At 49.3% G+C, this 23,000-nt stretch overlaps 1 protein-coding gene across 6 annotated transcripts in view; it reads right to left on the bottom strand.

The window, feature by feature from the left end:
• The window catches only part of MYT1 (myelin transcription factor 1), a 65,381-nt gene that overhangs the window by 25,562 nt on the left and 16,819 nt on the right, over positions 1 to 23,000 (bottom strand). For 3 of the 6 annotated variants that reach the window (XM_048321915.1, XM_048321916.1, XM_048321917.1), the window contains exons 2-8: positions 16,629 to 16,729; positions 9,505 to 9,559; positions 7,601 to 7,631; positions 4,342 to 4,404; positions 3,382 to 3,629; positions 1,622 to 2,524; positions 852 to 986 (exon numbers count right to left, since the gene is read on the bottom strand). In XM_048321915.1, the coding sequence (XP_048177872.1) occupies positions 852 to 986; positions 1,622 to 2,524; positions 3,382 to 3,629; positions 4,342 to 4,404; positions 7,601 to 7,631; positions 9,505 to 9,559; positions 16,629 to 16,729 (1,536 nt within the window). The remainder of the gene's footprint in view (positions 1 to 851; positions 987 to 1,621; positions 2,525 to 3,381; positions 3,630 to 4,341; positions 4,405 to 7,600; positions 7,632 to 9,504; positions 9,560 to 16,628; positions 16,730 to 23,000) is intronic. The other 3 variants (XM_048321919.1, XM_048321918.1, XM_048321920.1) reach the window with 1 other exon arrangement.

The following is a 23,000-nucleotide window of genomic DNA, read 5'->3' as shown; positions in this document are numbered from 1 at the left end:
TAATATTTTTGCTTGCATTCCAGCCTGTGAAGATAGCTGTATTTTCTCCTTGTTTCTTCCAGTTCTGTGTTTATGTCAGGTCTGCAACCTTTGAAATTACTGATAAGGAAGGGCTCCTCTTTATTTTTCGTCTATTATGCCATTATCATAAACATACAACATTGATATTTATGTATCTGTACAGGGAAAGCTATTTAGGGTGCTGGTAGAGAGGTAGAAATAAAATCTCTCTCTGTGCATATGTATATACAAAAATCTGTTATGAGGATGATAGATATTTTCTGTAGAATAGGTGAATCTTGGCATAGCACCTTGGGAATTTTGCAGTGATGAGAGCACAGGAGACTCAGCAATCCTGCACAATCCTAAATGACTCCTCTCCTTTCCTGCATGGCAACACATCTGGACAGCAAGGAAGAACAATATTCCCTTTTCCTCTACGTAATATCCCAAGTAGGGAAAAATATGCAACTTCTAGTGTAAAGATGGGCACTTCTTAACACACCTCTGGAGGTGGGCAGGCATGATTTTTAAAGCCCCTCTTTGATTTTCAGAGAAGGGATCTAATTCTCCACAGGATGGTGCTAAAAATCCTTTAAGAAGGACAGGACTTCCAAGTAAATCCCCATCACATTTCCTGTGAGTAGCAATAACACTTTGGTGGATAGCAGTACCCAGGATCAACTTGGAAAAGGACCATCCCATGCCAAAAACAACGTTATACTCCAAGGAATAACATCAGACTTTTTCTAGGCACTCAGTCATCAAATTCATATAATTTGAGAAATTCCCCCAAGAAAATTAGGCTCCAGCCTAATTGAAGCAGCCCTTGGTATCCACCATGTACTCACTCTCGGGGGGGATCCTGTCTTTGTGCGGACAACCGGAGAGGCTGCGATGGTGAGGGTAAAGTCCCGTGACGTGGCCGGTCCCATCGCAACCAGGAGTTGGACATTTGATTTCTCGCTTCTCGGGTCTTGAAGGATCTAAGGATTGTGGGGAAAGGCAGAGGGAAGCAGGTTAGTGGATTTGGAGGTGAAGAAGTAGAAAGAAGACAAGTGCTGAGGATGCTTCTCACCACTTTTCCAGTCAAGCAGCGAGAAATCTTTGGGTTTGGAGGTTTGGTTTTTTTTTTCTGGAGGTGGAAGTGTAATACTGAAAGTTTCAAAAATTGAAATCAGCAAAGTGATTTGAGGAACATGGCTCGGAGCATGGAGCCACTCACAGCAACTGAGCAGGCAGCCCAGCTCAGAGCCAGGGGATGCTGGAGCCCCTGCCCTCATGTTTCTGTGGCCAGACTCCTACCACTATTTTAAAAACCACTTGGATTTCAGACCACCCCTTTTGCTCAGGCTGAGATTTTCAAGGTTAACTGACAATTTAGCCAAGCAAATCCTCTTCTCAGAGGGAGAAACCCTTGTGACAGTGTAGAGGACACCATCATTTTGTGCATTCACTGTTGACCTCTAGGATGTCCCCATCCCTCTGGGCATTGAGGATTTGTGGTTAAATTCCACCTGTGGTCTGCGAGCTCCCCCCCATCATCCATTGCTGAGCAGACAAGTTCAGCTCTTCCACCAGGGATGTGAAGGAGGAAGATACACAAATGTTTGTCCCATACCTTTGCCGTAGTAGCTCTTCCGGATGCTGTCCAGTGGTTTGTTCTGTTTGTCCTCCACCTGGAAGTGCTTCACGTGCTCTCCCGGCAGCCGGCTCGGCTCCCGCACGATTTTCACCTGCTCAGCTTTCAGGGCAATGGCTTGTTCCAGCAGCCCCAGGTTCCCCCTGGTCATCATGTCGTACATCTCCGACTCATCGGTCACAGCTGATTTCTGGGAGCGGGCATCGTCGTCCTTGTCATCGTCCGACCGGACCTCCACAATGACCGAGTACTCAGGCTTGGGGCTGAACTGCCCTTCACAGTGGCTTTTCTGGGTGTCCTGAGAAGTGTGAGGAGCTTCCTCGCAGATCACTTCAGGAGCCATCTCCTCCTCCTCTTCATCCTCCTCTTCTTCCTCTTCCTCCTCCTCCTCCTCATCCTCTTCCTCTTCTTCCTCCTCATCATCATCCTCTTCCTCCTCCTCCTCCTCATCCTCTTCTTCCGCTTCAGCCTTTTCCAGTTTGCAGGACTCCTCTCCGTTCGCGTCATCTCGGGGCTCTGGACACAACTCGCTGCTGCGCTCGCTGGTGACCTCGATGACCTCCTCCGCGTCCTCCGTCTGGATGATGATCTCCTTGTCGCACTCCTCCTCCATGATGATCTCCTTGTCGCACTCCTCCTCCACCAACTCCTCTCCCGCATCCTCATGGACCAAATGCACAACGCTGGATGCCGGCTTGGAGCTCTGCAGCTCCGCTTCAGGCAGCTGCCCTTCGATGGCAAGGGTTTCCTCTGCTATTTGGCCTAAGTTTAGGAGAGAGTTGGCGATTATTTCTTGGTAGCTGCTGTAGTTGGCCTTGCTGGGCCCAGATGTAGTTGTTGCTGTGTTTTGTCCATAGTGGGTTGATTTCGCTGGGCTTCTCTCTGAAGCAGGGAAAGAATGAATAGAAAGAAAAAGGGAAAAAGAAAGAAAATGTGGAAAAGAACAAAAGAAAAGTGAGGAAATGAGAAAAGGAGGAAAAGAAGAAAGGAGTAAAAGAGAAAAAGAGAGGGAAGAGAAAAGGAAGGGGAAGGGAAAAGGAGGGCGAAGAGAAAAGGAGGGGGAAGAGAAAAGGAGGCAAAGAAAGTAATTACATAAACTCATAAAATACAACTTTGTTGCACTTAAATTTAATTGAAACTGGAGCCTGGCAGTTCCACCCCTGGAGCTGCCTAATTTATTGAATTTGGGGATGGCAGGTAGAAAGAGGATTTCCACACGGGACTGATCAGATGTACCGTCTTCCCACTGCCTGCCCCATCAGCAGATATCTTACACCCCTGCTCCCAGTGCTCCCCCGGCCAGGGCTCCAAACCAGTGAGCAAGGCAGTGTCAGGACCCCAGATGAACATCCACGTCCTTTGCCATGTCCTTTTCCTATCACTCCTCTGCTCTTGGATAGTGGCCAGATCTGTCCAGGGAGAAGGCTCCTGCTGAGCCCGTCACGGCACCGGTGAGGGACCCTGGCCTCCTTCCCTGCCACACAGCAGGCTCCTCTGTGCTTTCCATGGGTCTTTCCCTAGGGAGCATCCCTGATGGAAAAGCTGTCATTTTTGAGACACTGGAGGCACTGTGCCCTCTCAGCTTAACCAGAGCATTGCCATTGTGCTTCTACCCCACGTAATAATTGAGGGACCCATCCTGTACATAATTCAGAGGAGCTATAACTCCTGGCTGTCAACACTTCCTGCTCTTTCTTCATCTGCAGAACACAACTCTGCAGTCAATAATGATAAAGCACCTTCTGCTGCCTCGGGGCTGCGGGTCTCCTCCTGCTCCATGGCCTCCGCCTCGTCCTCCTCCAGCATCCCCTCTGACTCATCAGAGCCGGACTCCTCCTTGGCCTCGGCCTCCTCGCTGCCATCGCTGTCGACGTTGTAGCCTTCATCCAAGGCCAGTTTGAGCGGATGGGATTTCCTCTTTGACACCAGGTGTTCAGCCTCCGCATCCTGAAGTTTCCTCTTCTTGGCTAGAGGGCAGCTTTGTAAACTGCAGATGGGATCAAGGAGCAGAGAGGAGGCATTGCCCAGTGAGAAAGGCCTGGCTACCTCATCCCAACTGGTTAGGTAAAGGCAAGTGGGACAAATACACAAATACCACCAAAAAAATCATCCAGCACCCCAGATTTTTAGCTAGTTTAACCCCTTGTGACCAGATGTGCTCTTAGACCTTGACTTTGTGCAACTACATCAACTATTTCCTGGAAATCAGCACATGGATGTTGGGATGTGGCATCCCAGGACTAATGTTGGTGACAGGCACCAAGAAACCAGGCATGGGATGCAGAACCAGCCCCTGGGACACGTCCACCAACTGCTCCAATTTCACCATCATGGCGTGATGAAAACCCTCAGTTAAGGCTGGCATGGCCTCCAAGGCAGCCAATGTGTTCTCATTTGCCTTCCCCATCCATAGAGACACCAGGCAGACCAAAATCTCCACCCATCAGCAGCTCCCACCAACCCCAGACAGCCGAGTCAGGTACTTCTGGCCAAGTTTGGGGTCTGTAGGAAGGCTACTATGAGCCTGGAAAAGCAGATCCCCTCAGGATCCCTTAGGGATGGATGGAGAGCCAGAAACAGGAAGATTTGGGGCAGACAAGTTGGGTTGCTGCTCTGAACCAGACTTTCTCCAGTGAATGCCTGTCTTTGGGTCTGTTGCTCACATTTTTCCATCCCCACTACCTCCAACCCCGCCTCACCTTCTGTGTCTCGCATACTTCCCACGGATATGTCCTGAGCCGTTACAGCCTGGGGTTGGACAGCTTGGGAGGGAAACAAACAACCATCAGGAACTGCAAGAGGACTCAGAGAATTCATTTTTAATTAGAATTGTATTAACTACGGTCAGTTGGACAGGTCCTGTGCCCAAGGAACAAGCCAACTGCAGACAGGAAGGTAATTTCCTTCAAACGGTTCAGTTTGTCTCTTTGAATTCCAAGGGAGGAGGGCAGGAGAACAGCCTTGCAGTTTGATAAAAATTAATGAAATTACTCACCCCATTTAATTAGATGAACGGTTCACTATAGTTTTATGAGTATGTTTAATTAAAGATTTGCATGTGTAAGAGCAAGCTTTTAAAGGCAGACTGCTACTGCACTCTGCCTCCCCGCTGCTACTCTCCAGTTTTCTTTTTCTCAGGAGGAAAACATGGGTTTTTCCCTTATCTGGTGGCTTGTCAGGGACCTGGGGCTCCTCACAGTAAGAAATGTGTGGGTTTTTGGGAAGAGCAGACTGGGACTCTATCAAGGAGGTTTTAGCCAGACACATTAGATGGAGATCACCAGGACTAAAATCCTCAAAACCTCACTTTTGGGGGAATGGATGGGATTTAATTGACTAGATCTCCCAAATCCCTGCAATTTTTTCCTGCTGCTCTGCAGAAGAGGATGAGTTAAAGGCTTGCAGGGAGCTCTGAGCCCGCTCACAGCCACTGCCGCCTTCGCTTGAGCATCCCTCGCACGGGACCGTGCACCTCCCCTGCAGGGGTAATTAGTCCCAGCTTCAGGAGCTGTAAGGGCTCCAGATAAGAAGCATTAAAGCAAACATTTTCTGGCAAAACCAGATTATGGCATTGATTATAGGATGCCCAAGTGACTTGCCTGATGTCTGAGGAATTCTGGAGTCGTGTAGGATTAATAACCTCATTTAGCACTGTATCACCCTCAGCCTGGGAAGTTGGAAGTGCTAATGAAATCTCTTGATGACAGTGCAAAGGGAGAAGGCACCGCCAGCCCAGAGGGGATCTGGCCAGCCTGTTATTCTTGGAGTAAAAGACATGGGACAACATTAAACAGTACCAAGTGCCAAGTAAGGCTTTAGGGACTCAGAATTTCTGCTCTCAGCAGAGCTCAGCCCTTGCAGAAAGCTGAGGACACGGAGAGTCTGGCTTCACTAATGGGTGCCGGAGCTTGGGAGCACCAGCGGGTTATTAATGGTTCACCTCCCCAGAATACAAGTCAGATCTTTGTGTTCAAAGAATATAATTCAATCCAGAACCGGGGTAGGACAGGGCTGCTGAGCTGTCAGGAGAGCTGGAATCCTTCCTTCAGGGAGACCAGCTTGCTTTAGGTTAGCAAAGCAAATGCTGAGAGGGCAAATGGTGGCAGCGCATCCCCTAAGGGGACACAGTGCTCTGGGGAGGTGGAAGCTGCACCTCATGGCTCCTCCAGATAAGTCCCCCCTTCCTGCTGTCCCCTTTGCTCCTGACCTGGCTTGAACCCGTGATGCTGAACACCTTCCAACGCCATCTCTTGTGGGATGGCTCCCAGCTCTTCTGGCATTCACACACAGCCCCAGACCCACCACGCCTGGGGTCTGGCCTGGCAGCGCGATGTCCCTTTTCCAGCAGGACGCTCCAGATCACAGAGAACAAGATCTCATCCCACTAATGTGTAATGGGAAGAAGGAGCTTCCTTCTTCGCTGCTTATGATCTAAAAGTCTTTAATTTTAATTGCCCTCAGTCCTGACTGAGGCTGCTCTGTCCCGAGCAGCCCCAGCCACGCTTTCAGTGACTGCACACCAAAAGACAGAGTGGTGTTCATGTCACCAGTGACTTGCCTGAAAAAGGCCTTATTCAATGGCAAACAAGAGCAGCTCTGATGAAGACGTTACAGGCTTTTATAAGTTTTCCTGTATCGATTAAAGCTGATTACCCATCACCCCATTTTTGATGTGGTTAAATGAAGCCTGCAGTAAAAAGTATGTAGGAAAGAGCCAAGCGGTTCAGCATCGAGGTTTGCCGAAGCAGGTGTCGATTTGGAATGTTTCTGGCTTCAGTGTGTTGATTTAATGCCTTTAAAAAGCACCAGCACAAAGGTGATGCCCTACATGCTCTGGGCCAGGCTTTCCCTCCCCACTCTCCGTTGGGGAGGTTTCGTGTATTTTGGCAGGAGTCCCAAAATGGGGAACGGGCTTCGAGGTCTATTAAAGCTGCTCTCCATCCCTCAAGAGCCACCACACCGACCAGCTCTCCCCCTCTCCGCAGCCTTCATCTGCTTGACAAAAGGGCTTCTTATTGTTATGCAGACGATGCCCTGCTTCCAATTAGTCGATTAATCGTCCAGTTATTCAGGCAATTAGGTGACAGCTGCAGAGATGGCTTTGTGGAGCACTCTGTCCTGCCCCTTAGATATGTCACCTGCTCCAATTACCACCTCCACTCAAGTGTTCAGCAATAAAAGTTGGAGAAGGGGCATGCCCAGCGCTGGCTCCTCCCGGCTCTCCAGAGTAATAGGAGAGTGGAGGAGAAAAATGCTCTGAAATTGGGTTGGTTTAGGTCCAATTACTCTTTGACACACGTGGCTTTTTAAGGGAGGCTGCAAGGAGAAGCGGCCAGTGCTCTTACTGCCTGTCCAGGTTAAAGGCTCCTGCCTCTGGCATAAGCCCCTGTGCAAGGTTTAGTGGGAGCTTAGAGGTGGGGGAGGCTGTTACATCTAATGAGAAGCTCTGGAGGGCTGCAAAGGCTCAGCTCCTGCTCTTTTGGCTGCTGCTGTTGGCATCCCAGCACTGCTAAATGAGTGACAACAGGACCCCGGTGAGTGAACAGGGAACAGGGGGCCCAAGGAGCATCTGGCACCAGAAGTGATGTGACAAATATGTGGAAAAAACCTCTGTTTAGTAGGATGTTGACCCTAATGATCCTGAAACACAAACTGTGGGCATTAGGTTTGACTGGGGTTTAGATCTGGGGTGGGACAGTGGATGCCTGGAGGGTCTCCAGTCTTATGTGATTCATCCAGAGCTCCTGTTTTAATTTCTTTAACTCTTGTGATTCCTCTGATGTGTTGTCAAGTGGTACCCTGAGGGCTTGGACACAACCACCAATACAAGCCCCCCAGCAAGACCCCATTAGTCCCACGGGCTTGCTCCCCTCACCCAGGTTTCCAAGCTGAGGGGCTTTTCTCAAGCCATGTGTCCCACCCATCCCTCCCATAGCCAAGGAGGAGCAGGGTCCTTACCTCACCTCCTGGCCGATGAGCTCCGTGGGCACTGGGAGAAGGGCAGGATGCAGCAATGGAAACAAACACAAGATCAGAAACACACCGAGGGTGCCTGCCCCCCCCCCCCAAGACTGAAACTCTCCCGCCTTCGGCTGGGTTTCTATTGCTTCCCTGGGCATCCCATTTGGAAAAGAAAGGGCCAATCTACCCTGCTGCCATTTGCTGCATGCCAGCCTGTAGTAAATTATAATCCTGCCTTGTAAATCCTCACGCCTGTGCTTATTTTCAAGCAGGTGAGTGCATGTTGGCAGCATCAGGGACTACCTCTCTTCTTTGAATCTGTGATGACTTTGAAGTCAATGGAGCTGTTCTGACATGCATGCATGTAACTCAAACACTTCTAAATAAAGACCGAGTTTTCTCATGCCCTCGTCTCTCTTTTTGCCCTTTAAAGCTGCTCATCAATTTCTTCTTTCACAGTTCACGACTGTTTTCCTGCAATGGCCGCATTCACCTCTATAACACCAGCATTTTTCTCCTTTCCTTGTCACATCAGACTGATGCAGGAGCCACTGCCAATGCTCAGACATATGGTGGGGATTTGTTACTTGGGGTTTAGGGTAAACAGGAGTTTGTAGGATTTTCAGGGAGTATTCCCCACTTGTGAATAAGAGGGTTTCTCACTGCTCACAATAAGAACATACAACAACTTCACATCACAGCTGAAACCTTACATCCAGCCAGAAATCCAAATAATCAACAGGAAAAAAAAAAAAAATCCCTCAGCACAAGTCTAAATTTGCCCAGGCTAAAAACCATAACACGTTTGCTCAATTTGTTTGAGCTAATTGGGTTTCCTGGGATCCAGCTCCCGGTGGGATGACTCACAAGCTTCAACAAACTGGAGGCAGTGACGAGTCCCAGGGTGCAGGCAGTAAATTACCTTTTCACATCAAGAACCCGGATTCAAGCATGGGGAAGGCAGGGTGCGAGAAAATAAATAGAATCAGGGCGCTCTCATTTGCAACCTGAACGAGCACCTCTGTGTGTGTGCAACAAAGCAACGAAATCCAAATATTCAAGCTCAGTTCAACACAGCTGGCAACATCTGGGTTTGGTTTTTTTTTTAAAAGGTGCAGATGCTGTGAAGAGCAAGAAGGAAGGAAGGTGAGGACGAAAGGAAGGTGGTCCAGCCCAGATGTAGGACGAAGCTGCAGTCCCTGCAGCCATCACACCTTTCCAACCTTGTTGGTGTCTCACTTCCAGCCTTCTTTGTCACTCGTCACATCTACAGCCACAAAAATGAACCAAAAAATAGAGGGGCAGGTCTGTAACCATCACACATGGCTATGGGACCACCTGAGGTGACACCCTGGGCTCTATCAGAGCCTCTCACCTTCTCCAAGAGGGAAAGCATGAAAAGAATTTCAGTTCTCCTTTTTTTTTTTTAATCAGGAAATAAATTGCAATCAATCTTTGCATTAACCAGTTGTTTGTCCTCCCATCCCTGCCAGGGGATGGCCCATTTGCTTCTCCAGCGTGAGCTACTTCTGCCAGGCGCTCTCAGATGTGCGACTTCAAAGCCGCTGGCAGAGTGAGCGTGATGAAAGCCCCGGGAGCTGATCTGAAGCTCCAGTGATTGCCATCCCCTACAGCAAAGCAGGCACAGGGGCTTTTTTTCCTTACTTGCTTGTTATTTTCCTTCAGCTGGGTGTAGAGGATGAGGGTTAAGTATCATAAGGACCTGTAAAGTTTTGTCATTGGGACTTTTGGAGGTTTGTTTAGAGAAATTTCGCTGGGGTTGGGGCAGGGGAAATGAGCATAACTTGACGAGTCAAGCCTGGACTTGAAAAATCAAAGCCTATTTGGGACAAGGAAAGGGCAGGGAGCTGAGGTCTGTACAGCCCAGTGCTCCCGCTCACCTCGGATAGACTTGGATCGCGTGCGTGCTCTCTTATCGTCATTTTCTAAACTCATCTGCAACAGAAGGAAAGAAATCATTACTGAAAGATAACCAGAAAATGATCATTAAGGGACAAGCTCGTATGTGGTTGTGGCTTTGTGTAAATACTTGGGCGGCTGGGAAAGCTTTCCCGTGTTTTTGAGATGGAGGCTTCTTGCCTCGATGCTGTTGTTCAACCCACAGTGCACAGATTTAGCAATTTTAAATTAATTTTCACATCCTGGGACACAGGAAGGACTTTTTCTGTCAAGTAGCACAGAGGGACAAACACCCAGATGTGTTGGCTGTGCCTGAGATAGGGCAGAACTGATTTCTCTGGATTTACAGCACAGAACTGCTGTGAGCACCTGGGTGGAATGCCAACACAGAATCAGAAACCTCTGAATATGTGCCTGAGCTGATCTCCTGCCTGAAAAGGGCAATTTTGCACAAGTGCCCTAAAGAACAACCTCTCCTCTCTGCTTAAATTTGCCACAAAGAGGTCTGCATCTAAATAACCCACAACGTGGACATCAAACATGAGGTCTGCAGGGAACACGGGCATGAATAAGTAACATCGGGGACTTCAAAGTTCTGGATATTAATTAAACATCACCACATGCCACAAGGTAGCAGAAGGATGAAGTGCAGCCGCCTCTGGAGTGCAGCACCTTTGAAACCAGGCAGTGCCTGGAGGTGGGAGCAGGAAAGCACGGACCTCCATGGCACAGCACAGAAGTGTGGCTGGAATAATATAAATGGGATTTCATTAAAGTTGTCAAAGGAGCTGCTGAAGTGGTCAAAGAGCTGTTTTACGTCTCCCCCTCAACACAGATGCTCTCTCTGCAGGCAGGAGTGTTTGGCAGTAAATGCCAAGGGGGAATGGCAAGATCAGGGTGTGAGCAGGGAGGGGGACCAGAGCCTGGTAGGTTGGGAAGACAGTTTAGGTTTTACTGCAGTGTTACCGTGTGGGACAGTTCCTCCAGAGATTACAAGGAGAGAGAAAAGGAGACGAAAGAACCATTTACAAGTGGGATTTGACATAATAAAAACAAACTCTCTCTGGAATATCCTCTACAGGCCCAGTTAGAGAAGGAACAAACCAGCTCCTGTATCATTCCTAAAGGAGGAGATTCCATGGCTCCAGCACTCCTGGCAGAGCAGGGACACCATCAGCTGCTCTCCCCAGTCCAGAGGCAGGAAGGGACATGCAGCAGAGCACGTGCTGCTCCACTGGCAGTCGGGATGGTGCAGGTAGGGTATGTGCTACTGCATCCCCACATGCACCCTACAAACCTTTCTCAATGAATGCAAGTCCCAGTTCCCAGCAGAAGGGCCAGGGCTCCCCATCCTCAAAGGAGGCCCTGCTTGGCTCTTTCCCTGAGGTTTGCGAGCAGCAAGGAGGGAGGGAGGGAGGCTGCTGGGGCAGGCAGGGAGAGGGGACCAAGGTCCCCAGCCCTCGGGGCACCACAGCTAAAATCCCCTCGGAGAGGAGGGATGAAGTTTCCCCAAGCACCTCTCTCCTTCACTCTGCCACCTTCCAGAAATTCAGTGTTAACATGCCGTGATTTGTTAGACAGGAAAGCTGGAGAGGAAAGAAGAAGAAAAAAAAATAGTGGGGCTGGGGGGAATCAAAACCTGGAGCAATTTATGCACCCTGTCAGCATTCTGCTCATGGCACGGCGGTGTTGTGCTCCACGTTTATTACAATCTTCCCAATAACACAGCGGACAATTACTATAATTTGTATTTTTAAAGCCGCGGCTCCCTGCGGACCAATGGCTCCCGTTTAAAGTGTGGAGAGGAGCAGGTGTCACAGGGACTTCATTACGTTTATGAGCCTTTCAGCGCCGGCGTGCGCTGAGCTCGCTCCCTAATGCCGCCGCACGCCGCCAGTACAACGGCACCTCGGATTGCTGGGAGCCTCCAACCTACAGGAATTTCAGAGAGGGCTTTTTCTTTCTTTTTTCTCTCTCTTTTTTTTTCTTTTTTGACAATTCTCTCAGGGAATTGGCATGTGCTGGGGTGGTGAGCCGGCAATGTGGCTTTTCTGCAGATCAAAGTGGCAGAGGAGGTCAGGCTGTGGGAAGGGCAATGGGCATTGCCTGCAAGGGGCCAGCTCTGGCCAAAAAAGAGGGACTGGGACCCACATGGACAGCATGGAAAAGCAAAGCACAATTTCATTTTTCTTAGCCAGGGAGGTGGGATGGGCTCAAGCTGCTTGTCTATAAATGGGGGAGATCCCATTTCAGGTCACATTTGCCTTCAGGAGTTAAAGATCACATCTGAGCTGGCATCCAGGCCCCTCACTACTCCACAGCACCTCAGAGCAATTCCTCCCATTGCCTCCCCTTCCTCTTTCAAGCCAGGATCAAATGCCCTGGGAAGACAGGAACCGATTCAGTCACCACATGAGGAAAGGGGATAGGAGCTACCTAAGGCAGGGACAGACCCACAGAATCACAGAATTCTCAGGGTTGGAAGGGACATCTGGTGACCCAACCTTGCTGAGGACCAAAGAATGGAAAAGCCAAATAGGCTGCCTTGCCTGGCCTATTATACAAGAAAAAAAACCAACCCAACTCCAAACTTCTAAATTATTGGGAGTTTTCCCCACAGGCAAGACCCCGTTACTTGTTTAGAGAACTTGGCACAGCCTCACTGCAGTGTACTTAAAATGTTTCACTTACATCACCATGGGGATGGGGTGGGTTCTGCGCTCCCAGATTCTGTTTTCTACAATCAAGCTCCTTTTTTCAGCTTAAACCAACAGCAGGATCATCCTCAAAAATCCTCGTTTCCCTCCAAAGTGCAGAAACATCAGGAATAAGATCCATTTCATAGCTCAGCCCCTGCTCCTCCCAGGCAACTTAAATAACCGGCAGAGCCATGACTGCATTTCTGGAGCCTCCATGATATCAGGCTCAGATGCAGGAAGGTTACATGAAACCATTGTCCTTTATTGTTGCCATCTCAGCCAGAAGCCCTCTAGACAGATCGTTTTAATGTGAAATTTCAGGTCACACAGTGCATGTTTGCAGTCCTGGAGACCAACAGGGTATTTTCATTAGGTCTCTCTCTTGTTCACATAACAGCCAGGCTGAGGAGCTGTCTGGATTTCACTCTTATTGCTTTAACTCTGAATGAAAACAAAGCAATCCAAAAGGAAACCTGCAAATAAATTATTGCTGCCAGATGCCAGCCACAAGCACATTAGCCTGGCTAGAAAAGACAGAGGTTCATTCCGCACCTCCTCACCTTATCGATGGGTTATCTCTCAGATTAAATCAAAATAAGCATCCAGCAAATTTCCTAACCCAACACTACAGGAAAGGACCCTGTGCTGCTTCTCAGAGTACTCCGCCAGGATTCAGCCCAGTGCTCTGCCTGTGGTAGTCAGGGCAACCTTGGGAACATCACTTTTTCTCTACATGCCCCTTTTCCCTCTCTTCTCCAAAAGTAAGAAATTTTGCCTCATGTGTTTACCCTGCACTAAGAAGCTCCCCGACATGAGCAGAATACAAGTTAGAATGATAATTTGTCAATACTGCAGACCTAAATCAATGATGTTCAGACAGATGAACTTGAAAAATAGTTTAACCCGAGCACAATGTGAATTTTAACAGCCAGATTCTACAGTAAAGGTCTTGTTCTGCTGCCAAGGCAGCAATACAGCACGGATCTGAAGTTCCATTTTATGGAGTACCTACAGGCTTGACATTTTCTTCTTCCTTCTTGTCTTAATACAAATTTCCTTTCCAATGGAAGCCTGAGGAACATAACAGAACACAAAACCCACTGGGAGCCCAGCACATGCTGATGCCCAGGTGTGCCTGGGCTTCGACAGCTCTATGCAAATCTGCCATTAAAGGCCCTGCCGAAATTCCCCCTGGTCAGCAGTAATACTTTATATGTATTCAAGAGCACCACAGAGCTCAGAGAAAATAAACACCCTGAAAAAGCCTTCAGCTGGACAAAGGGAGGTAAGGATTCAGCAGGAATATTTATTTTACACTGAAAGCAACAGAACTTCCATCAGTGCTTATTTGTGGATGTAGCAAAATGCCAATTGCAAGTGCCTGAGCTTTAGAGGGACAGACAGACACACACTGCCTCTATTTTTAGTTTTTTAAACCCCCAAACTTATATTTGCCTAGCAGCAGAAGGAAAATGCCAGAAGAAATTATATTCTTTCCTACAGAACTGTTGAAAAGGGGTTTTCTGTTTGGTCCTCCCCCTCTTGCAGATCCAAAGAGTCCCTTCTTTAGTTCCTCAAGGGAAAAGGCAGCAAAACTGCCTCTCAGTGAGGATGGGTTGGAATGGCCTGTCCTGATTTCTCTTCCCTTGTTTTGTTTTCCTGTGAGGAATTCCTTCTTGGCTGTTTGAAGGCTGAACACATTTGGAAAGACCTGGATCTGGGTCTCCAAATTTCTCCCCTTTCCTTTTTGTAAAGTGTCACGGTTCCTTTCGTCACTGCAGAAAATGAGGAGGACTTTGTCCTGCTGGACCTTCTCTAACTGGGAATTTTTTAAATAAATAAATAAGGGGTGATGGAGGAAAAAATACCCTTGATCAACAGTGTGCCTCTACTCTTAAAAAAAGGCTCAAGAGTAGCCCCCAGCTGCTGTTTTATAACCACGCTCTGAGATTAGGAGGATTTTTTTCCCTCTGCTTCCTTTAGGATCTTCCTAGCTGCTTGATTTAAATCCTCCTGACGTTCCACCTATTGTGAGTCCTGTTCTCGGCTGAATAAGCTCCCGTCTGCCTTTTGCTCCGACTGCTTCCAGGAAAGGACACCCTGCACGGTGTTCCCGGGCTCGGAGTCGGCAGGGGGAGGATTTTGCCTTGACATGTTGAGATGCAAACCCACAGCTTGTACCCACCTCGAATCCGACACTCCAGCTGTGTCACAAACATCCTCCTGAAGCCGTGCTGTCACTTTGCATTTGCAGAAAGGTCCAGCCCCCCCCCTCAAAAGCACCCAGTGCTGCGAGTGAAGTGCTTCCTGAGCGCTGCTGCTCCGCAGCGATGGCAGCAGCATCCGCCACACTCGAGGGAAGCGGAGCAGAAGAGCTGCTCCTGAGCATCACGTCTGACACAGGCGCAGCTGCACCGTTGCCTCCGCAGCGCTGACAGCCCAGCATTAGGCTGGGTGACTTCAGAGGCCATGGTTGAAGTTGACACACACTTTCCTCTCGACTCTTGGGAAGTGCTACAGCGCTCATTCCCAATGCCAGTGAGACCTAAGTGGCTCTGTACGTGCCGACGGCTCCCACGCCAGAAGAGGAGGGGTAGGGAAGGGGGGGGGGAGAAAATTGTAGTTCTTCAATCTCATTGTTTTCCAGCTCGGTGATAAGACAGCTGCCGTTTCCATGAGATTATCTTTGAGTGGTACAGTGTGAGGGGATTGCCAAGGTGCATCTCTGCGAAGGGGACAGCAGGGATGGGCTCTGCTGGCCCCACCACCATCCGCCCTACCTGTCCTGACAGCAATCAGCCCTCACCAACAACCTGCCTGCTATTCAGCTGCCTCCCAGGAAAATAGAGAAGATTTGAGAGACAAAGGTTCATTTTGCCACCAGACACCGTGGTCCAGGATGAGCCCTGGCAGCAGTACCCAGGCTCAGCTGGCTCTTGTGCAGAGATCAGCTCTCCCCAGCACTGCAGAGATCTCATTTCAAACCTGTCATGGGAAATTTTATCCCATGCCTGGACTTCTTTAGAGACAAAAATAAATAAGTAAACGTGCCCCACATCCCATTGTCCTTCACCGCTGCACATCCTGTGGATTACGAGCTGTGACTGGCATGAAAAACCACATTTAAATACAATATATATTTATGAGCACACAGAGAAGTGCAAGCATGTGCACACAATGCAGGCCCAAAGGTTAGAGAGTGATCGAGACCTCTCCCCCCGTGAGGTAAGAGGGCTGCACACTCTCATAATATCCACACTCCCTTCAGACTCCCCCTCCCCATCCCCTCCTCTCACCCCGAGCCAGGCACTCAGATAAAACACAGATAAGCAGAGCTGAGAATTGCTGGAAATGGTTAATGTTCCTGATGTGCTTGTTAGAGGCAGAGCACCAGATGAGCACCAGGTACTGGGAATGTTACCTTTTGTAATCATTACTTTATTAACATACGACAATCTTATTAAATCTAACCTAAGTGCTTATTTGGCAGGTTCAATAGAAAAGCCTTAATTGAGCTCATTTTAAATATAGCAACAACTGCTTACTCTGCTTTCTAAGAAGGTGTGAGCTTTCCTGGCGACACCTGCGTGCAGCTGACAGCTTGTTAGTGAAGAAGGATGTTTTTAAGAGTGGATTTTTGCTGGTTTGGGGTTTTCCCAGGGTTTGGTTTATCTGGGGATACAGGAAGAGTTGATAACATCAGTCACCTAAGGAAGCTTCCTCATCACCCAGGTGGGTCCATCCAGTCATTGGAGACAGTGCCTCACTACTGAGAGGCCAAAATAGGACAGGAAGTGCCATTTGTGTAGTGAACAGCCCGGTTCTCTGCTTAATTAAAGCTTCCTAATCTGCTGGGAGTGAATCTGCCAGGAGGTTTGACAGCCTTGGCTGTACCTCTTTCATCAGCCACAGCTGCAGCAGTAAATGAGTGGCTCTGTTGAGCCCCAGGAGCTGTCCAGGGTCCCGGTGGGGATGAATGACTTGCTTGTCCCCTCCAAAGGCACCACAGCTTCACCTGGTGTTCAAGGGGCTCCTTCCGACCAGCCGGAGCCTTGGAGAAAGGGCCTATTTAAACAAGCCTGGGAGTGACCTAAATACCCAGATCTGAGCCACCCTTGAAGGATGGCACCGGAGAGGAAGGCAAGGATTTAAATATCTGGACTCCAAGCCAAATTTTGACAGCTGGAAGCCCTCCCTGCCCGGATTCGCTATACAGGAGGTTTGGCTGTAGCAAGGGGACAGAGATTTCCAAGTCCTGCCCATCACTTTGTGGGTACCAGAAAGGCCCCATTCCCCCAGGAGCAGCTGGTCCATAAGGAGCTGGAGCACATGTGGCCCTCATCCCATGGCCAACACATGGGGTGGGGGGGGTCACTGTCCTAAAAAGTCCCTGCTTGTGTGCTCACCTTGATGTGTGCGCCGTGCAGGCCGGCGGCTCCTTCGCAGCTGCTGATCTTCTCTCCACAGGTCCACCTCTGATTCAGCAGCTCACCCCGAAACTCATTTTCTGAGGAGGGAAAGAGGAGCATGGGGTCAGGACCCAGAGTCAGCCCAGCATCCCATCAGCAGCATCAACCAGAGGTGGCAATGCAGTATTTATTCCCTGCCTGCTTTCTTTAATGGCCGTACAAATCCTGAGGGCCTCCATGTCCCAAGCAGGACCCCAGGGTTCTGTGCCAAGGCCAAGAGCCCCAACCATAAAGAATTTCCACCCTTAGCCTACCCCAAGCGCTGCAACTCTGCTCAGCTTGGTCCTCAGCTGGAAAACATGCTGTTAACAGCTGAAAATTAACATTGGAAGACTGGGATAATTCAATTTTAGGGTGATGTACATCCAAGGTGGTTCCTAAGTTAGGTGACTGTCAAAGTCACCTTTATGTATTTGTCCTTAAACAGCTGTTCTCAAGCCAGGAGGGCAGCCAGGGGGACTTTTCAAAGTGTCACAGGAGAATCATTTGGGTTAGAGACTCCAAATCCTGTTTGAAGCACTGTGTTCCAGCCTGGACCTTCAGAAAAGGCTCAGGGTTTCGAGACAAAATCCAAGACTTGCTGAAACATTATTCTGCTTTGGAGAAACTCCGAGGAAAGGGAGTGGGGAGGCACAGATGGCCAAGCAGATGATGAAAACCAAGCAAAATGAGGGAAAGAAGCTAGAAATGGACAGAAGAAAGGAGAACAGAGGGAGAAAATATCAAAAAATAAGAAATAAAGATGTTTCAATAGCACATTCATAGGCCAGCACTGCCTGCCTGCTTATCTAAAGCATTTCCCTCAGCATCCTTCTCCCAACAGCATGTTCTAAAGCAGGAGCATCCTCTACGGGATGCGGTGGGGGCAGGAGCAGAGAGAGGGTTAAACTGTGGAAACAATGGATCCTGGATAGCCCCAAAGATAGCTCAGAAGATTTTTCAAAGGTTGAGAGGTCACAAGATTCAACCACGAGGAGGAAAAACTAGCAACACACACGCAGACTCGTCCTCTCTGGGCCTGTTTTCTCATGTGTGCCCAAGTCACAGGCAAAGGGTGAATCCTGGAAGCTGCTGTGCATAAATCTGGCTCAAGGTGCCAGCTTGTCCTTGCCAGAGGCCCTATCCCAAAGTCCCGTGCCTTCATCCCTTTAAGCAAGAGGAGAGGAAGGGACTGACTGTTGGGGCACGGAGCCTTGCCCAGGCTGAAGGTGTGTTGGCCACACCAGCTCAGAGCCTTCTAGCCTGCTCCAGTCACTCTGCCCAGCCCAGCTGAATGGCCAAGGCAGCTCTGTCAACACTGGAATCAGGTTTCCTCTATTCCATGCTGCTTAAATGCATCTGGTCTCCAGGGAGGATCAGCTTGCACTGCTGGCTCTGCCCTTTCCACCTCCCTCCAGATCCTGGCTTCAGCAGAAATGAAGCTCACTGGTTATGTGAAGGACACATCTGTTAACCCCTGCCTGGGCCACCCACGAGGAGGTGGGGGATATTGCCTTAAATACATTTTCTAGCCCATGGGAAGCAGATCCCAGAGGGAATGGCATATTCTGGGGTCCCCCTCCTGGCCCTGAGGTGGGACAGTGATAGCTCAGAGCCTGGAGCACTTGCATCCACACCCCTTGGAAAATTACCTAGATGCTCAGCTGGTCTGATGGATCACTGCCTGGCATTCACATCCCAAGGGAAACCACCAGCTTTCCCCCAACAACTCCCTCCTCAGTACCATCCACCCACTCAGGACTGGAGCACACACTGGAGTCTCAGACAGGCTGCTTTTCCCCATCAACATTTATGACAAGCCACCGCCATCCTCTGCCAAACTGTGTTCTTTCCCAGACCTTGAATCTATCTGTCCCCTTCTGGGATATCTACAGCTGTGAGCCAAAGCACTGCAAGTTGTGTGGAATCCTGGTACTAAAGAACCAGTTCCTTGAAATGTTTGGGTCGCCCTCATCCACCCCAAACAAGATGATGTGGAAACTTGGGAGGGAGACCATAGCAATTTGGAGCGTTAATCAGACTAACATGTGTTTTACTTTACATTTCCAATGAGAGAAGAAAGCATTAATTTGCCAGAAAAAAAAAAATTAACCCTCCAAAGAATCACAAAAAAGTCCCCCAAAAATAAACCTCATAGGAAGCTTTGGGGTGAGGATGACTAGAAAACGAGGAGGGGGCTTCCTGGTGACAATCAGCTCTCACACATGTCCTCACAGTGCCAGGGGAGCCCCCACTGCAGCCCCGCCCTGTCCCCAAATCTCTGCAGAGGTTACACCTGCTATAGCAAAGTGATGGGGTGAGGGGAAGGTTCTGTAGAGAAAACATGGGGGGGTGCAGGCTTCCTTTCCTCATAAGATGCATCACTGCATATTTAAACTGAAAGACTAGGAGGAAAACATATCAATCTTCATTTGTTCCTCCAAGTGTAAGAAAAGGAAAAGGAAGGGAGGAAAATTTTTCTTCATTTTTCTTCAGGCGCATTTTTCATGGGAAAGGTGAATCCTGAGTTAACGAGGCAGCAGCGTGCTGCGAACAGTCTGGGTCCTTCAGAATCCCACCAGACAATGTGGGCTCACTTCTCAGAGCAGACACTGCAGCCATGCAAGGGATCAGAGGGAGAATTTTGTGGCCCCAACTTTTATGTGAATTAAAAAAAAAAAAAATCTCAAAACCAAATTTTACACCTTCTCTAATCTGGAGAAGCCACTCCTGGGCTGCTGCACCCCTCTGCACTGCTGGCTGCCTGACACCCCTGCATTTTATAGAAAACAGGGAGAACAACTTTTTACATGGGCAAACAGTGATGGGATAAGGAGGAACAGCTTAAAACTAAACCAAGATTTAGATTTGCTGTTAGGAAGAAGTTCTTTATTCAGAGGGTGGGGAGGCCCTGGCACAGGCTGCCCAGAGAAGCTGTGGCTGCCCCATCCCTGGAAGTGTCTATGGCCAGGTTGGACAGGGCTTGGAGCAACCTGCAATCATGGAAGGTGTCCCTGACTGGAAAGAACTGGAACAAGATGATCTTTAAGGTCACTTCCAACCCAAACCATTCTGTGATTCGGTGATTTTGCAGTTCATTGCCCACACATGCAGCTCTGTGGCCACTGCCTGGAGAATACCAAGAAGTGAATTTACTTCCCTGCATGGCCCCAAGCCCTTGGTGCAATGAGAGCATTCCTGCTCGCAGGTAACATGAGCCTTTTCTTTGATTTAAGGCCTCAGTCTCAGCTCCAAACTGCAGCACTGAATGCCCTCACACAGCTCCCAGGACTCAGCACAATTCATTGCCCCGCGCTCCTGCCCAACCTTTGCCAAGAAAAGACCCCTGTGAGCCAGCACTCCACGCAGCTCAACGTTCCCGCTTGCAGGAACACAGTAGCTCTGCATCAGGGTGCTTTTTTCCAAAGGAAAGGAATTAAAACCTCTGTAGGAATCAAAATATACTGAAAAAGTAGAACCCAGCTTCTTCAGCAATTCTCCTGCATTCATCCCCGATTCCAGGAGTGTTGGTTTAGCCCCCTCTCAGGGCACAGGAATGCTGCTGGTTCCAGGCAATTATCTCTGTTTACTGCAGCAGGGCTGTGTTCAGTGCTGCAAATTTAGCTTCCCAAACACACATTTAATTTAAGATCTAATACCGGATGTTAATTGTATATTGCACAGTAAACGACTGATCATTAAAACATATTAATTGAGGTTTAACAGCTGTGTAATAGATATTACATCTCATACTTATCAGCAAATATGATTTAATAATTAGTTAAGATGGGATATATGGATGGGAGGTGTAGCATGGCTGGCTGGATTATGGTTCTACTTTGTTCATTTGCTGGCCTAAAGATACTTTTCCTTATCACATTTAGAGAGGAGCTGGGCAATCACCAGGGAGATCATTGAATGGTTTGGGTTGGAAAAGACAAAGATAATCTCATTCCAACCCCTTGCCATGGGCAGAGACACCTTCCACTAGACCAGGTTGCTCCAAGCCCCATTCAACCTGGCCTTGAACACTTCCAGGGATGGGGATGTTGAGCTTTGTTGTTCACCCCTGAGACAAGTCCCAAAGAGTTTGTAATCTCTATAAAAAGAAAAATTGAGGGGTCATGAGCAGTTTCCTCCTCAGCTGGGGCTGAGCTGTGGGGACCTGACCCCATGGCTGTGTTTGCACAGCTCACAACGTTTGCTCATGAGCTCTCTGCTCCTTATCCCCACGTCATTCCCAGCCGTGGCTCCTCTCACGGCAGCACAGAGCCAGAGGGTGCCTTGCAGCACTACATGGCTGTCCAGAGACCCAACAACTCATTGCACCAGTGAACTGCATTTGTGATTCCACTGCCCCAACAAACACAGTGCTGGCTTAACCCACCCTGCTCCCAAACCACACGCTGTGATGTCGGGAAATCTGTGATGCGCACTCTGACCTTTTATTTTCCCCTTACCCAAAGGAAAGGAAGGGTTTGATTTCAGCAGGAACAAGTCTTTCTAGTGCTTTCCCTGCCAAACGGCCCCCTGTAGTACAGCATGCCTTGCTGAGCCACTGGCTCAGCACCAGCACAGCTCTGAGGTGTTTGGTGCTGACAGCAAAGTACAGCCTGCTCAGCTCTGCGGGTCCTGGGGCACAGGGCACCGGAGGGGAGCACCACACAATGCCAAAGGAAAGAGGTCAGGGCACTGCCAGCACCGTGCTGCTGCTTCCCCATTTCCAGCCACAAGAACCTGCCCCTCTCCTTCCAGCCATTCCTGCAGCCCAGGGAGCATCCCCTGCCCCTCAGCTCCTTCCTCCAGCACTGCCTGAAGCACAGTGACTCACACTCCTCTTCCCAGCCCCTGCCACCTCATCTCTTGGCTCATCCTGCTTCTGGTGCTGTCGGCTGCCCAGGCAGCTGTGTCAGCCCCTGTGGTCACCTCAGCTGTGCCAGCTCATGCTTTGTCCTGTCATACCTGGCACTTTCGAATGCTCTTGAACTCTTTGTCAGGCCCTTGATGGGTACAGGGAATCATCCTTTCCCCACAGCCCTAGGACAGGACAGTGAGCAACTGGCTGAATCACAAAAAGATTCAAATTTCCCAAGCACAAAAACACGCTGCAATGGGAAGAAGCATGGAAAACTGGTCCTTGGAGAGGGAGCAAAACCCTCAGTGGTGGGGTTCATTAACAAGCTCAAAATCCACCAGGAGCAGGGTACAGACACCACCCTGCTGTGGGACCTGGCATCCCCAGACCCTGGTGATGGCTGTGCTGCCATCTGGGGTCCTCTTTGCACCCCTGCCCAGCACCTCTGCACACCAAATTGTGCTCTAGGGAAGGACCAACATTCCATCCTGACCCTCTGTATCACCCAGGGCTGCAGGAGCCAAAGCCCTGTGCGCCTACAATGCCAGGGAAGCAAATGAGGCTGCGGCGTCTCCTCATTAAGAGCAATATTCATGCTCCAGTGTTCATGGCCAGTTAATAAGAGTTTTTATTAGAGCCTTTTTTCTTTTCCTACCGAGTGGCAGCAGCACAGTGCACAGCAGCAGGACACAGCAGAAGGTATAAAACGAGGTGGTTTTCACCCTCCACCCTTGTACCACTTGTGTACTCTTCGAGAGAGGAACAAAAGCTGCATGCCCACAGCACCGCCGCTGTCTGCACGGTGTTCTTAAGTATTGATCAAAAAGATTAAAGAGTGAACATTGTTCAACATCCCATTTTCCCCCAGCTCCGTGGGGGAGCTGTCAAAGCACAAAGCTGCTCTGAGTGTGGTGAGCGAGGCCACCAACAAGAGGGGAAACAAAGACTGGGGTTCTCCACCAGAGAATCCTTTTGGTGTTTCCAAGGCCCAGGGCAGCAGCAGGGCCTGGAAAATCTCTTGGCCAATGTAGACCCCTCCAAGATAAGAGCAAGACCTGAGCTGTGGATTTCTCTGCCTCCTGCCTTGGCCCTGCCAGCCACTAAGTGTGAATGTTCCTACTGCAATTGGAGGAACCTCACTGAGATGGCTGATAATTCCTCTCCAAACATACCTGAGCCTGAATTAAAAGAAAAAATAACAATATTAAAAAATAAAAAAGTAAAAAATCAAGCAAGCCCCAGCATATCACTTCCAAATGATGAGCACCGTCATCCTCCTTTCTGCCAGGCTTATTCACAGCAGGGACCACTCCTGCCACTGGCACCCTCTCCAGCATCCATCCTTTTGTACATGCAAAGGGAGCCATTCCCAGCCACGCTCATCCACGCGTGCCCAGCGCCTGTACAAGCAGGCGTGGGAGGTGTCAGGCATGCAGGAGAGCATCTCCCAGAAACAGGATGTTGCTTCTTTCTTC

This window comes from Corvus hawaiiensis, chromosome 17 (genome assembly GCF_020740725.1).
Source record: "Corvus hawaiiensis isolate bCorHaw1 chromosome 17, bCorHaw1.pri.cur, whole genome shotgun sequence".
In the NCBI taxonomy this organism is placed as follows: domain Eukaryota; kingdom Metazoa; phylum Chordata; class Aves; order Passeriformes; family Corvidae; genus Corvus; species Corvus hawaiiensis.
This window is presented reverse-complemented; position numbering and strand designations above follow the sequence as displayed.